The sequence below is a fragment of the Sardina pilchardus genome, chromosome 12 (assembly GCF_963854185.1).
Source record: "Sardina pilchardus chromosome 12, fSarPil1.1, whole genome shotgun sequence".
NCBI classification, from domain to species: Eukaryota; Metazoa; Chordata; class Actinopteri; order Clupeiformes; family Clupeidae; genus Sardina; species Sardina pilchardus.
Window position 1 is genome coordinate 21,084,659 of NC_085005.1, and position 15,733 is coordinate 21,100,391.

At 46.3% G+C, this 15,733-nt stretch overlaps 1 protein-coding gene across 1 annotated transcript in view; it reads left to right on the forward strand.

Moving 5' to 3' along the window:
• The window catches only part of coq8aa (coenzyme Q8A, genome duplicate a), a 31,060-nt gene that overhangs the window by 12,150 nt on the left and 3,177 nt on the right, over positions 1–15,733 (forward strand). Inside the window, exons 5-12 of the mRNA XM_062550381.1 lie at positions 4,308–4,388; positions 6,839–6,964; positions 9,845–9,930; positions 10,352–10,492; positions 11,499–11,580; positions 12,766–12,859; positions 14,299–14,440; positions 15,523–15,630. Coding sequence (XP_062406365.1) covers positions 4,308–4,388; positions 6,839–6,964; positions 9,845–9,930; positions 10,352–10,492; positions 11,499–11,580; positions 12,766–12,859; positions 14,299–14,440; positions 15,523–15,630 — 860 coding nt within the window. The remainder of the gene's footprint in view (positions 1–4,307; positions 4,389–6,838; positions 6,965–9,844; positions 9,931–10,351; positions 10,493–11,498; positions 11,581–12,765; positions 12,860–14,298; positions 14,441–15,522; positions 15,631–15,733) is intronic.

Consider the following 15,733-nt stretch of genomic DNA (forward strand, 5'->3'; position numbering starts at 1 on the left):
CCAACTTAGGATTCTCCTCCCACTGGCATCTGGACCCAACCATTTGACATTTGACTGACGTTTAAGTGCAGTTTTCCATCTAGTTTTGTTCAAATCGAATGGTGTTGTGTTGAAGACTAGTACTGGTAGGGCCTGAGGATAGAAACTCGTAAAAACAAACAGTCTATTCTGGATTTGCCTCTTCATGTATGGTACAGATATAATGTGTCTGGTCGTTTGCCTATTCAGACAAATGTGTCCACCGTCAGTGTATGATACAATGCTCAGATGGAAACCAATGAGGATTTAAGTCCATTTGCATAGTGATATACAGTACTGTATGTGACTGTATATCACTGTTTATGACTTATATCACTTATCATTGGTTGTCACTTTATCATATCATTTATCACTTTATCATAATTTGACCACATAATTGTGTTTAATATTACGTAATAGTTTCGGTAGTGATTGCAATGTTCCATATGCAGGTTTTTGGTTGTTTCTGTTGTTGCTAGTGACGGGTATGGCCCGTCATTTTAAGATTAATTTAACTTTAGATATGCCCACGTGGGTCTCCTCAGGGCTCGGTTCTATTCACAGGAACCGACGGGCAAGAGGCACATGCAGACACAAACACAGACCTCAGGCAGGCGGGAAAAAAACAAAAAAGCTATAATTAGGCTTTAGTATCTGAACATCGTCTTTGTCTCGCTCACAGAGGAGGCTCTCTGTGCCCTCGCTCTCTATGGAGTTGGACTCGGAGAGAGGAGAGAGAGAGGGAGAGAGAGAGGGAGAGAGGAGAGAGAGAGGGCGAGACTGTTTGGGTGTTTGTGTGTGCAGTCGCTTGGGCCCGGGCTGGTAGGTGGCGAAGGGGCATGTCATTGTCAGGCCGACTTGACCGCTCAGAGTGTGGGAACGTTCGTGCGAAAAAGCTCTCCTCCTTTCAGCACCCTCTTTTCTCTCTCTTTTCTCTCTCTTCTCTCCCTTTCTTTCTCTCTCTCTCTCTATCTCTCTCTCTCTCGCAGTCTTCTGTCCCTAACGTTTATTTTCCGCTGCCACTTGATACCCTGTGCATGATAACAGAGTGGGATTACGCGCTAAATTCCCGCCCCTGGTGGCAGGAACACGTGTGGCACTTTTGGAGGGACGGTATGTGTCGCTGTTTTTTTTCTCTCTCTCCGCCTCGGGCCGTTGTTCCGTTATCAGATCCCCAATCTTAACGCGGGCGCGTTCAAAAAAAAAAAAAAGAGCCAAAAGTGGATAGGTAAACAGCCGCGAGCACCTGTTGACGTTAGCCCCTTACATGGCAACGCCGCCACTCGTATACATTACAGGAACGCCAGCTCGTCATCGCGGTCCCCCCCGGCAGTCCAAGAGCATCATGGAATCATGGAATCTAAGCGGACCCGGGGCAGATCTCGTGGCCACCGGGGTGGAGATGTTGTGGTCGGGGGCAGGTTACTTTTCGTCCACCTACACGTCTAGATGTGGAATTAATCGGATCGATATCAATCTCACCCCCACATCGCCCTCACACTTGACCTCTCCTTGACTACCAGGCCCCCCGTCTCCGCCAGTGGAACCCTGAATACCCGCCACTGGCCGCCTGGAGATGAAAACTGCAGCCTCACCGACTTTCCCCCGAGATTAGGTTCTTCACAGGATATCCAGTTCTGGTTCTCATGTGCTCATGCCTGCACAGCAACCCACAGCGCTGGAAGGCAACCAAACACGATGAAGGATTGACCCCTGAGATTAGCGAAGGTGTACTGGCAGGCTTGCGCCACCACTATCTTGTCATTAACGCCTGTCGCACTTTGGATATCTCATTAAAGCATGCCCCCTCGAGATGCATCAAAATGGCCGGTGGGGACCAGCTTGCAAGCGACCGTCAACAACATAGCTGCCTGTTGTCACATTTATTCTTACATCTATATTTGTGAACCCTCTGGGCCATGGACATTTGTCCTAACTTGGTTGCCGTAAGAGTGCCCCGGGCAGCTGGAGAATGGCCCTGAAAGGCCACTCAATGTCACGTCAGTGGCAGGCGGCAACAAGGAGGAAAGGTGCGAGACAGGTGGGGGCTGGGGGGAGTTGAGTTTGCACAACAGCCTGCCTGCAAAGAGTACCACTATAGACAGTGACAGGAGGCAGGGATGCTGTACGTTCGTTGTGTGTAGAGAAGAATGGGTTCAACACCACAGGCCTGATAGAGTTCAGGCGTGGTGCCTGAATTCAGGCTTAAGCTCGCCAAGGAACGATGTCAAGAAAGGCTATTCTCTATGTTGTCTTTGAATGTATTTGATCATTTCAGGCTCAGATCATTTTCTGTCTATCAGCCCTGAGACCAGCAAACCACTTTCTTTTATGCGGAAGTGGCTACACTGGTAATTGTTGCATTGTTTTTGTGCTTGGGTGTAATGGGCTAATGCAGTTAGACAGGTATGCCCTTGTTTCAATTCGGTCCATGCAAAGTATCCGTCTCTGTTGGGATGTTTATGGAGTGCAAACCAGAGAATTGCATGCCCTCCAGCACAGTAGATCAAACACACATGCACACACACACACACACACACACACACACACACACACACACACACACACACACACACACTTCACTAGCCGAGTGCTATGTAGTAATAGTGTTTTCGCCAGAGCAGGTGCGGTTTATGTCTGACTCCACAGCCTTGCAGCTCTACCTGCTGTGGTGGGGTATTAGCAAGGGAAACGGGAGTCCTTGGTGTAATCAATACGTCCTATTGATCTACATTCTCCGCTCTGCCAGCCAAGTACAGCTGTGAGGAGCAGAAGGCTTCAGAGCCTGAGGTTTGCACTGCGCTGCACTACTGCACCTGCGCTGAAGGTCACTAGTTTGGGAGCATAAGCAAACTGGAGCCAGGTGGTACCAGCACAGAGTTCTGGCATAGAGTCCGGCTGGTTACTCAGTTTAGCTTAATCGTAATTGTATTTCTATAGCACTTCAAGAGTATTCCAGAACCTGACCCCCCCCCCCCCCCCCCCCACACACACACACACCCTCTCGAGCGTGAGCACCAAGGCAACAACAGGGCCAGGAGAAAGATTAGATTAGATTCCTTTATTCTCATTGCATGACACATCATAGATATATATAGAGCCCATATATCTATGTGACACATACAGTGACACTCAGCTATCTGAAACAGAGTTCAAAATGTACTTCACACACAGAACCTCTATATGCAAACTAAAACATTGTGTATTGCACAGGATAAAATGATAAATATGATAAACATAACATTGCACAGCTTGTCACAGCTAGCTGTCTATAAGGTATGCGATTTCAGTGCAGAGTTCAGTGTGGCAGTGGCACTGGGGTAAACACTGTTTGACAGCCTTGTGGTCCGTGCTGTGATGGACCTCTAATTCAGACAGACTCTCTCTCTTCTTGCTGGGCTCTCGCCATATTTCCCCCCCTATATGCCCCCTCACACATACCAGGCAGTCCTCTTTGTGTGCTCATCCGATCCAAGAGAAGGGGGAACCGAGAATAACGTACAGTGCTTTACTGTGAGCTCTGCGCGCCAGTTCCTCTTTCTCTGCTGAATTTCACAAGCTGGAGAGTGTTATGTAACGGCTGACGTTATGCAACACCCCCAGCCGCAAGCGCGCTCACAGCAGCCTTGTTATTGTTTTTTTCCTGCTGCCGTTGCCCCAGTAAGGAGAAAAGAGAAAGTGCTGACTGTTGAAATGACTTGTTTGAGACTGTGCACAATATTATTGGTGCGGCCTAATTTGAAGTGTTGGTGTCCTCACCTCAGAATGTAGTGGTATACTGTGATATTTGTGGCAGGGCCATGTTGCCTTTTTGTACGCTCTCCCTCCACGGAGAACAGTCTGTGACAGCTGCAGATAAGACCTGTTCTCTCACCTCCGTGTCAAATTCACTCGCTCAGATGCTGCTGCTGATGCAGTCGTATTCATAGAAAGGTCTGGAGAAGCCAGAGAGAGACATGTTAAGCACTGAAGCCTGTGTGTTGTCCCAGAAATCCCATATGTCCCATATGAGTACTCTATGCAACTATATTTAGAATGTATTTATAGCAACACTCTGTTTTTCTGTGTTGTGGTAAAAGAATGAATACATGAAATTCTTTATAGGAAAGCCTATGTCTGCTTGTGTCTCCTATAGAGAAATGTATGTCTGCTTTTGTGTGTTATAGAAAAACCTATGTCTTGCTTGTGTGTATTGTATAAAAACATGTCTTGCTTGTGTGTATTGTATAAAAACATGTCTGCTTGTGTGTATTGTATAAAAACATGTCTGCTTATGTGTTTCGTTTCAGGCCTTGCTGTTGGTCTGGGTTTTGGAGCCTTGGCTGAGGTGGCCAAGAAAAGTTTGGGTGGACAAAATGATGACAAAAATGGTAAGATAATAATCAATGTTTGTGTGTTAGTGTAGTTTTGTTTATGTTGTTATATGTGAAACTTTCAATAAAAAGTGAATCACAAAAGAAAAAAGAAAAATCTTTATATTAATCTCTGAGCACTGAGCAGTCACTTCTGGGTAGTTCCCTCTTACATAGAATTACAGCTATTCCCAATCTGATATGTTGGTATACCGTAGTTCATGTTGCATGACCAAGCAGTATATTGTGCCATGATCCTGAAATCAGACATGTATGAGGCTCTCCTGACTCCCTGGAGTCACAGTACATTATGCTGCCAGTCATCATGCCATCTCGATCTCGATGAATCACTCTACAGCCTGGGTGCAACAAAATGAGCCGCCTGGGTCACACTTCATTTGCAGCATCTCACTCGCACTGCTTCTTATAAAACCTGGCTGTGACTCTTCCTCCTCCTTCATACGGCCGGTTTCTTTTTTATTTACGGGAACGGTCGAGGTTCGCTCGCTCGTGTCCGTAAAGTTCAGCCGGCAGCTGCCAAGCAGGACCAGCCGCCCGGCCATATATTCAGCTGACCTTTAAAAAGCTCCGCTGGAGTCCGTCACCAAGGCTGGGATACACACTGAGCCGTGTTAGAACTTTAGAACCCGTGCTGTCCTAGACCCTTTTGTCATAGGAACACCAGGGCTATTTAAAGGGTTCCCGTCTGAAGTGTGTTGAGAATAGAGCAGGACTCGTCACATTGACTCTGCATGCAAAAGGTGCAGTTGCACTCCACCCTCTGCTGGGGAATGTATATTGCACCCGTTATATAAGCAGATCAGGTAAACATGCCCATGTTGAGTTGTAGAGGAACTCCCAAACTCCCAGTGACCTGGATAACGTCATCGCAAATTCTGGCAGATTACAGATCTTGAGTAATCCGGGCTCAAGGTAGTAAGTCGGCTAAAGTTGCGTCCAGTGTGCGTCTACACCGTGCTGTGTAGTCCTGGCCCACTGACACACATTTGGACAACGGCCGCTGGTGCCCGCTAAAGATGGTTTTGTGTCCATCCTGGTGCTGTAATATAAAATGGGGAATCAATTTTTTTTTTTTCTTCCCGTGTATCTACTTGAATCTGCCTCTAGGGATCAAATTGAGTAAAATGAGGTGTGTTTATTTCAATTGAATTGTGGCTGCGTATAAGACATCTGTGATGGACCGCTCTGCGGTTCTGAAGTGTGCCCAGGAAGTTATCAGGGACCAGTAATGGGATCCAGTACTCCGATGTCTCACACACACACACTCACACACACACACACACACACACACACACACACACACACACACACACACACACACACACACACACAGGACCAGTAATGAGATCCAGCCTTCAGATGTCACACAGAGAGACTAATGAGGACAAGTAACTTCATAAACATGTCCGAGAATAGCTTACGCTTGGACACACACACACACACACACACACACACTCACTCAAGGGTGCACAGACAGACACACACACACACACACACACACACACTCTGCAGTGCCATCCTGTAAACAAGTTGAGGGGATCCTCTAGAGCCATCATAGACAGACCCTCATTACAAGCAGTGTTTACCAACAAACAGTGCTGCCCTCCTCTCTGGTGTGCCCAGTGCAAAAGTCTCCTCTGCAAACGTTCCAGCAGGCACATTTCGCATTGCGTAATAAGCACACAATGCCACAGCATGCAGTGCAGCCAGCCATCGGCGCAATGACGGCAAACAACTGTTGCTAAAAAACAGCTAGTTTTTTTTTTTTTTTTGAGATTTATTTTTAGTTTTTCTTGCCTCTAATGACAGGACCGTGGAGAGTAGACAGGAAATGAGTGGTGGGAGAGAGGTGCGGAGCTGAGGTGTATTCAGATTGGGTAAACGGTGGCGAACGTTCGTGGTGAACATGTTTTCTTTTAACAGTTCAATTTGAATGATTTGGTGCCGTGCCGACATTCCATTTTAACGGCAATTGCATTGCTACCTTCCGTCAAACTCACGTCGCTTACCACTGTATGTTCGCAGAGAACCACCTTCCTCAGACTGTTTGCAGTTGTTTGCAAACGTTTGCCTATGTTTGTGAATTTGAATGCACCTCTGGTTTGAGAATTGGCCTCAGGTTGGACAGGAGCCTGGGTCTCTGGGCACTGGATCTGCATGGAGTGTGGGACTCTTCCCCACTATTTGCCTGTTGTGTTATGTGTGCTATCTGTCATGTTTTTGTATTGTGGTTGCGGCAGCTTTCACCCTTATCCAAAACAAAGTTCTCTCTTGGGACACCTAATAAAAAATTAACCTTGAACCTTGAAAACAACAACATGACTATGTTTAGCTTCTTAAGGTGTTTGAAAAATAAAGCGGGCATTTCCACAATATGACACTTTTGTGTGGGTTGATTTGACAACATGGACAACAAACCTGACGGACATCTTCTCCCGTCTCCTCAGGGAACAAGAAGTCGGTGCTGGAGTCCAGTCCGTTCTTATCGGAGGCCAACGCAGAGCGCATCGTGCGGACCCTGTGCAAGGTGCGCGGAGCCGCGCTCAAGCTCGGCCAGATGCTCAGCATCCAGGGTGAGTCCTCAAGCCTGGTCCTCAAGGACGGGCCCAGTGAAGTGACCTGTTGATCTTGTAGCGTGTCTGGAATAGACTACAGGTTCAAGCTGCTTGTTTTGCTTTGTTTTGTTTTTTTGTTTTGATTTGTTTTTTTTGTTTTGTTTGGTTTCGTTTTGTTGTTTGCAGAGCCATTTATGAACACCAGAGGGGTTTTTTTGTAGCATACAGACAGAGTATGCAGAATTTGACAGAAACATTTATTGGATTAGAATTGTGTCTCACATGTAATCTTTTCTATTTGATTCTCTCTGTGTTAGCCTAGTTCTCATGTTATCATGGACCCTACAGCCTGTGCCTCACGATCTAGGGTCACTCACCATGGACCTTGTGTTAGCCTAGTCATAGGTCATCATGACACAGTTCTGTAACTGTTGTCCATGCTCTCCAGTGTGTTACACAACACAGCCCCCATCAGCTATTCCTGTCCAGCTGAGGCGTGTTTATCGTAAGTGCCCCTGCTTCCTAACTGTCCTGTATTTTCCTAGTCTTCAAAGGGCAGGGCTGTGCCCAGTAGCCCGGCGGTGGAAACCCCCCCCCCCCCCCCCTCAGTCAGCCCACTCTTGCCACCCACAGGGGTGTAGCCTAGCCCTGGCTCGTTTATCATGCGTGCCCGGTTTCCTAGCTGTCCCTGGGACTAACCTGTCATGTCTATGACTGGCCCGTGTTTCTCAGTGTCATGCCAGTCATAAGTCGTTAATACTGGACATGCTAGTGCCAATGGAGGGGGGAGGAGGGAGGAGGGAGGTGGGGGGGGTCGTTTGACGGGTGCGTGAGAGTGAGTGAGGAATGAAGTGAGAGAAATAGAGAGAGTGAGAAAGAGCGTGAGCGATAAAAAGAGAGAGAGGGGGGTGTCATGGTGATCAAGACATGACTGTCCTTCTAAAAGACGCCATCTCTTGGCGGGCAGCCTTGAATGTGCTCATGCATGTGTGTTCCCTATGTATCATCGCGCTGTCACTGATAGTGTCGCGAGTCCGCATCGGTCGTGACTGTTTGTTTTGACCAAGAATGGCGAGGGATTGACTGGGCACCTCAGTGAGCAGGGCTAGTGAGTTCAAAAGTAAACAAGGCTGAGTGAGACAGATGGCCGAGATCAGGGCAAAGCTTTAGTAAAATAAGCTGTGTAAGCTTATTGTCCGAACTCTTGACTGGCACACTTGAATGTAGTTTGCGTTCCTTGCTTGCCAGGTCATCGTTCAAGCAATTCCCCCCCCCATGCCTCTTAACTCATTCGCTGCTGTGAAGTTGATACGATCATGACCCTGACATTGACCCTGACATTGACCACGGGGCTGGGTGGACTGGAATGAGAGAGAGAGGGAGAGACAACAACACATGCCACGTTCTTTTCACAATGCTTACACGCTGAAATCCCGTCACAATACGATACTATTAAAATATACTGCACAGGATAATGATGGTGTTAAAACGATAAAGCAATTCTACCATATCAATGTCTTGTGTGTGTGTGTGAATGTGGCTGTGTAGTGTGTACACAGTCCATTTTCTTGCATCCAGTGTGTGCGTGGACCAGCAAACAACCTGGCGCCTCTGTGCAAAATGGCCAGGTCCCCTTTGGCACGCTTCCAACATTGTGCGTGCGTGCGTGCGTGCGTGCGTGCGTGCGTGCGTGCGTGCGTGCGTGCGTGCGTGGGGCTGGAGCCCAGGCTTACATGCTGAGGGACAGCAACAGCCAAGGGACTCGGGGGAGAGGTATCAAAATAAGCCCTCAGCCATGCAAGGACTGTGACCTTCTCCCGCTGAGACGTGGCAACCATGAGTGGCCACCGACCACATAGTCAAACACGTATACACTACAGGAGAAAAACAAAAGAGCTGCGTTTGGTGTTTGTGTGTGGACGGACGGGCCATGAGTGTTATGGGCGAGGGTACACAGGGCTTCCACTGCTTGACGAAGGGCCTTTGCAAGATCAAGGTCACAGATTCAGTCTCATTGGAAGATAAAGTCCACGATGTTACACTGTATGCAGTCAAAACAGCAGTTAAAACATTGTTGTGAACAAGTGAAACTTTCAAGGTCATTATTTCACATGACACTTTGAAGTTCTCTGTGGGATGGACTTGATTTATGTAAATAAGATGCTTCTTATCATAGCTACTGAAAACAATTGAACACACAGTCTGCTTAAGAACCTTTGAAGAGCTTGACCTACAGTACTGTCTGTTAACTCACACTGTTGGAAAACAGCCTGTAACACTCACTAAGGCCACACATTGAATGTGTTTAGTCTAGTCTACAATCTACATGCATGCTGTGGTCCTGTAGTATGGACGCCCTCATGACGGACTATGTGTGTACGTATGTGTGCTCTCGAGCAGCCCCGCGCTCCTTCCTCCAGGAACACCTGCATCTGCTGCGGTTGTGTCAACATGCTTAGATCATAACATGCATTGTGTGCAGAGGGCAGCTCGACTTTACATAGCAGAGGTCACAGCTGTTGGTACGCGGTCAGTCATATCAAGCTGGGCCTCAGGAGTGGAGAAGGCCTCTAGTGGATGTTTTAGGAAGCTAAAACAATTATGCTTAGAGTTACACAACGTGATGGCTTTGCTTGTTTCTCTATCAGAATACATTTGTTAATGGTAACGCTTCCTTTTAAAGCTCATGTTTTGTGGCAAAGCTTAGCATTATATCGGTCAGGTGCATCTATTATTTACTGTCGTCATTGCTACCATTGTCCAAAGTATTGCCCTAGAAAGGCAGTTTGTATCCGTCTTGTTGTTGATCGTTGATCATTCATCGCACAAGAACAAGGTGGATCTCTCTCGATGGCTGTACTGACTGTTCCATTGCCTGTTATGTCTGCTTACTTTCAGATGATGCCTTCATAAACCCACAGCTGGCTAAGATCTTCGAGCGTGTTCGCCAGAGTGCTGACTTCATGCCCATCAAACAAATGACGGTAAGACCTGCTGTTAATCGTGGCTGTGGAGTCATAACTGTGAAATGCTATGACCGTTGGTTAAGCCTGTGATTCCCAGATGGACGTGGCGCAATTAGACACAGTCAAGAGGTCTTGAGTGATTTATATCCAACCAAAATCCCAACAGGATGCCTCACTACTGACCAATCACACTTATCAAATCATCGACTGAATAAAAATGAATGACTTAAATCTGATAGTGTCGACCTTTCTACCCGGTCATTGGACTTATTATAAAGCAGGTGACTAGCCCAGTGACCAGTGTTTAGTCAAATCGAGATGACCGAAACGTTGTTAATAAATGTTTGTATGCGTAATGGACAGTGTGTGGGATTCTCTCTTTAAGTATAACTAGTCAAATCGAGTCAAAGCTCTTTTCTGTCTCTGTCTCTGTCTTCAGAAAGCCCTTAACAGCGACCTTGGGCCCAACTGGAGGGATAAGCTGGAGTCATTTGAAGATCGGCCCTTCGCCGCGGCCTCCATTGGCCAGGTGCACTTGGCCAGGCTGAAGGACGGCCGAGAGGTGGCCATGAAGATCCAGGTGAGGCGAGTGCGTGGGTCTCCCCCGAGCTCACCATTAAAGGGGTGATGTGTAGTACTCACAGGTGTCTTGGACACATCATCACGTTGTTCACAACACAACTGTTCAACACAGCGCCACATGGGAACAAAGTGATGTCACAAGACAGGCTGCCAGACATTTCAGGAACATTCTTGAATGTTTTGAACTTAGCTCCTAAGCTTAGCACCTTTTATCTTTTGCCAATTGTGTAACCTAAAATGTTTGCTTATATGTATAATGAGGTGTAATGAACTAATCTTGAATCTTGAGTCTCTTCTTAAGTATAAAGACTCAAGGGCTGCAGTTGCCCAGTATCTTGATATGGCTGTGCCAAACAGATATGTGTGAACTGTTAAGAATCAAATGGACTGTTGCCAAGTCAACACACAGTACAGGTGGCTCCACGAATGCTTAACTGTGGATCATCTCCACCGGTGTTAAAGCAAAGTTCACAGTGGCTGTGCTACAGTATATTTTCAGCTGACCTACCACAGATGTAGGTTATGCCGCTAGCAGCTATGCTATATAGTCATGCGATCTAAATTCAGCTTGCATAATCTTGGGGCGGTGTTCTCCAAGGACGGTCGTCCTTACAGTCTCTAAACTCTGTAACGGTTCCAAATGCTGCACTGCCGATTTGTGCTTACAGTAGCTTCCATCAAACCAATAGACAGACTTCCTTATAGTCAGGTCTCAGCATGTTGCTGGGTGTGTGACACAGTCATAATATGTTCCACTGTTACTTCTGTGAGTATTGTAACTATAGAACAATACTGCCCTACAAAGCAAGAAGGCAGTAACTGCGTTTTTGGTCTATTTTTTTTTCTTTATTATAATTTTCAATACAACAGAGAAGTATACGACGTATAGTGCTGAGTCATGGTAGTTTGTACTTTTTAAAGTGATTAGAGGTTATGTTCTAGCTTGCCTTTATGTCTTAATTTCTCAGAATGTTCTGTTTCCTTCTCCTCTGTTGTTTTGTTAGTACCCTGGGGTGGCACAGAGCATCAACAGTGATGTGAATAACCTGATGGCTGTTCTCAGTATGAGCAACGCTCTACCTGAAGGTGATCGTCTCTGATAATTACACTCATGCACTGTACACATGTTACATACCGGTAGCTATTTACTGTATTTGTTTAATTATTACTCATTTACTTATTTATCTATGTTGGCCTTCTATCAACACTAAAAGGTAACGGTCGAGATTCTTGTCTTCTATGATTTCTTGTTGGTGAATGATTTAATGGTCTTCATCTCCCCTTTGGGATCAATTTTAAGTATCAATATATCTATCTATCTATCTATCTATCTATCTATCTATTTTGGTATAATTTTTGGATTTTCAAAAAGTATCTTGTATCAAATTAATTCTCCTTAAAGAGTTGTAATTTGCATATATGTATGGTCATTGTTATTATTCTGTTAAATTTATATTTCGTCTTCTCATTTTGTTTGATAATAGTGTTTTTTAAGACATGACTTTACTTAAAGCTGTATGTATTTTCATACTCGTGTCTTGTCCATTCATTGTATGCCACTTTGGACAAAACTGCCAAATTGTAATATTCTGCCGCATGTAAAATCAACAATGATGGTGGCAGCTGCTAGTCTGGAAGCCGGCCCAAAAACCCCCCCACAAAACTTGAGGTGGGGAAATTCGGTCGAGTCTGAAAAGCAACTATGCCCAAACCAGAGCCATTTGCACCAATCACTTTGCTGTGTTCAGTGACGGACAGATGAGCACCGGTGGCTAGACCATCACGTCACCTGAGCGCTCTTCAGTTGATTTTGTGTACTCAAAAAAGTTGTTGTCGCTAGAGAAGCTATAGCTTACACTGAGATTTCATTGTGTCTCTTGTGGACTGCAATATAGGCTATTGACAGTGCAATAACTTCAACAAAAAAAAAAAACTAAAAAAACTAAAGCAGCGAGAAAGAGGATATTATGGTTCAGGATTCATGGTAGGCTATTTTGCTGCTCTTGTTGGTTACAGTAGGTCTATCCAATTGAGTGCAGGGCCTCCTTAATCACGTCCCATTGGAACAGTATGAGGCTCAAATTCCTACTAGAATTGACTATCAGGCAAGAGTGCTGCTGTGTGTTTGTAACAACGGCAATGCTACTTGCACCCTGTTGATCATATTTCTATGTATTTCTATGTTCTATTTCTCAATGTTAGTTATTTCTCTCAGTCTTAACACCTGTGTGTGTGTGTGTGTGTGTGTGTGTGTGTGTGTGGCTGGAGCAGGATTGTTCCCGGAGCACTTGATCGATGTTATGAGACGTGAGCTGGCACTGGAGTGCGATTACATAAGGGAGGCCAAATGTGCCAAAAAATTCAAGTGAGTCACGAACGAGACGATGAAACTTTCTCTGGCCATGTCTCTTTCCTCTCTCTCTCCCTCTCTCTCTCTCTCTCTCTCATACTGTATAAGATGATGTCTGCTCAAACACATGTTCAATTATGGGACTGGAATCTGATCTGTCTGATGCCATTGACTCACAATGGTTCAGGATTATTGTTGAGGATGTTGATGTGGTCTGACCTATGGATCTCTTCCATTTACTGTTTTTAGGCTTTATAAATAGCCTGTCATTGAAAGTTAAAAATAAACTCCACAACAAGAGCCATGATCTAGCGATTATGGAATCACAGATCCCTCTCTCAACAACTGCTTGGAGAGCCTGCCACTGAGGACCAAGAATAGCCCCAGTGCTGGTGTTGAGTTTCGCCCAGTTGATATGAAGATATGAAGGCACAAACCATTTGCACTGTGCCAACTCCTTTAATATAGCCCCCCTGAACACACACACACACACACACACACACACACACGTGTATAGGGGACAGTGTGCCCTTCCTTACCCACCTGCCCAAGTCTAACACACACGCACACACAAAGTACACCTTTAGGGTGGCAGTTGTCTGGCTCAGACGGTGTTGAGTGCCCAAATAAAATCCCCCACCACACACACACACACACACACACACACACACACACACACACACACGTACACCTTTAGGGTGGCAGTTGACCAGCTCAGACGGTGTTGAGCGCCCAAATAAAATCCCCCACACACACACGTTTCGGATGGCAGTGGCCCGGCTTCGTAGCCTGTCATGACAGGAGGACTGAGGGATTCTGGGCTCCGAGCACGGTGCTTCAGTTAGATGCAGCAGGCGAGCATGGATGTCACTCAGCATGCTGTCTGTGAAACCCAAACCTAATGGAGCTCATCTGTAGTGCATGTTAACACAGATCAGCATAGGATTCTTAATGGGGTACAATGAGACGGCAGTCTTTGAAATGAGACAGTACGACCCCACATTCCTCCAACTAGGCAAGAGCAGAAGCTTGTGCGTCTGGGTCTGTGTAGATGTACTCGCACGTGCAGTAAAGGAGCACGTCCTTGATTAAATTCAGCACACTTTCCAACACTTGCGTCAAAAAAAAAGGTCTGGAAAAAAACACGTCTTACTTTGTCAGTTCCCTCTTTTTAAAAGAAAAAAATGTGGTTTTGCTGCCAATTTCCCTGTGGTTTTCTGACTCAGTGTGTGTGTGTGTGTGTGTGTGTGTGTGTGTGTGTGTGTGTGTGTGTGTGTGTGTGTGTGTGTGTGTGTGTGTGTGTGTGTGTGTGTGTGTGTGTGTGCGTACACATGTGTACGTGCGTTCGTGTGTGTGTGTGTGTGTGTGTGTGTGTGTGTGTGCGCGTACACATGTGTACGTGCGTTCGTGTGTGTGTGTGTGTGTGTGTGTGTGTGTGTGTGTGTGGTTTGCAGGGAGCTGCTGAAGGATCACCCCTTCTTCTACGTGCCTGACGTGGTGGACGAGCTGAGTAGCCGACTGGTGCTGACCACAGAGCTGGTCCCCGGCTTCCCGCTCGACCAGGCCCAGGAACTCTCTCAGGACCTGAAGGACGAGGTACACAGGCGCACGCACACACACACACAAACACATACACAGACATACTCATGCACACACACAAACACACACATACACAGACATACTCCTGCACACACACACACACACACACACACATACACACACACACACACACACGTACACAGACACACTTCTGCACACACACATACAGTACACGTACATAGACACACTTCTGCATACGCACACACACAGGCACACAGAGCACAATACGACCCCCCCCCCCCCCCCACACACACACACACACACACACACACACACACACACACACACACACACGCACACACACACGCACACACACACGCACACACACACACACACACACACACACACACACAGTATTTCCTCATTCTACATGCTCTCAGAGCGTTCCTGGCTCTTTTGGCTCCCACTGGTGGACCTCAAAGTCAACACCAAGCAGCCAACCAGCTCCATACACTCCTCATGCCCTTGGCACACATAAAGCACGCACACACACGCACACTCCTCATGCCCCTGTCACTGCCACGCCCCCAAGCGTGTACACACACTCACTCACTCACACACATTCACTCATCCCCATTCCCCTGTTGTTGTGTCCACTCCCCAAGCACACACACACACACACACACACACACACACACACACACACACACACACACACACACTCCCTATGGCCGTCACCACTGTTGCAAAGAGACAGCTGGAGCCAGATCTGGGAACTTCTTCAGACTTTGACACAGCTGAACAGGGCCAGGGAGATTTTGATACAGCTGAACAGAGCCAGGGAGATTTTGATACAGGATCAGATTTCCTCTCAGGATTCCATCCATCATGCCACACCTCCAAAATATCTGCACATACTTACATGTCATGTGAAGAGGTTGATTGTGATGCCATTAGTTCAGCGCATTAGTTGAAGGCAATGCATTTTTGAGGTAGTGTACGCCATCTAGTGGTGAAATAAAGGTATTGATCTACAAAGAGCACAAAGAGGTGGTGATGTGATGTCTCTTTGGATATTGGATATCCCATTTGTATTTTATTCTTCATTCTCTCATTTGGTTTCTTTCTTTGCCTGGCAGATTTGTGAAAACATCTTGAACCTCTGTCTACGTGAGCTCTTTGAGTGGAGGTATATGCAGACGGATCCTAACTGGTCAAACTTCTTCTATGATCCGCAGACACACAGGGTAAGGCCATCTTCACACAGCGTATGATTATTTTAGCTGTAGTCATTTTTTTTTATTTTTTTTTTATTAAATGTGTCGTCTTACAATGTATTTACTTACTGGA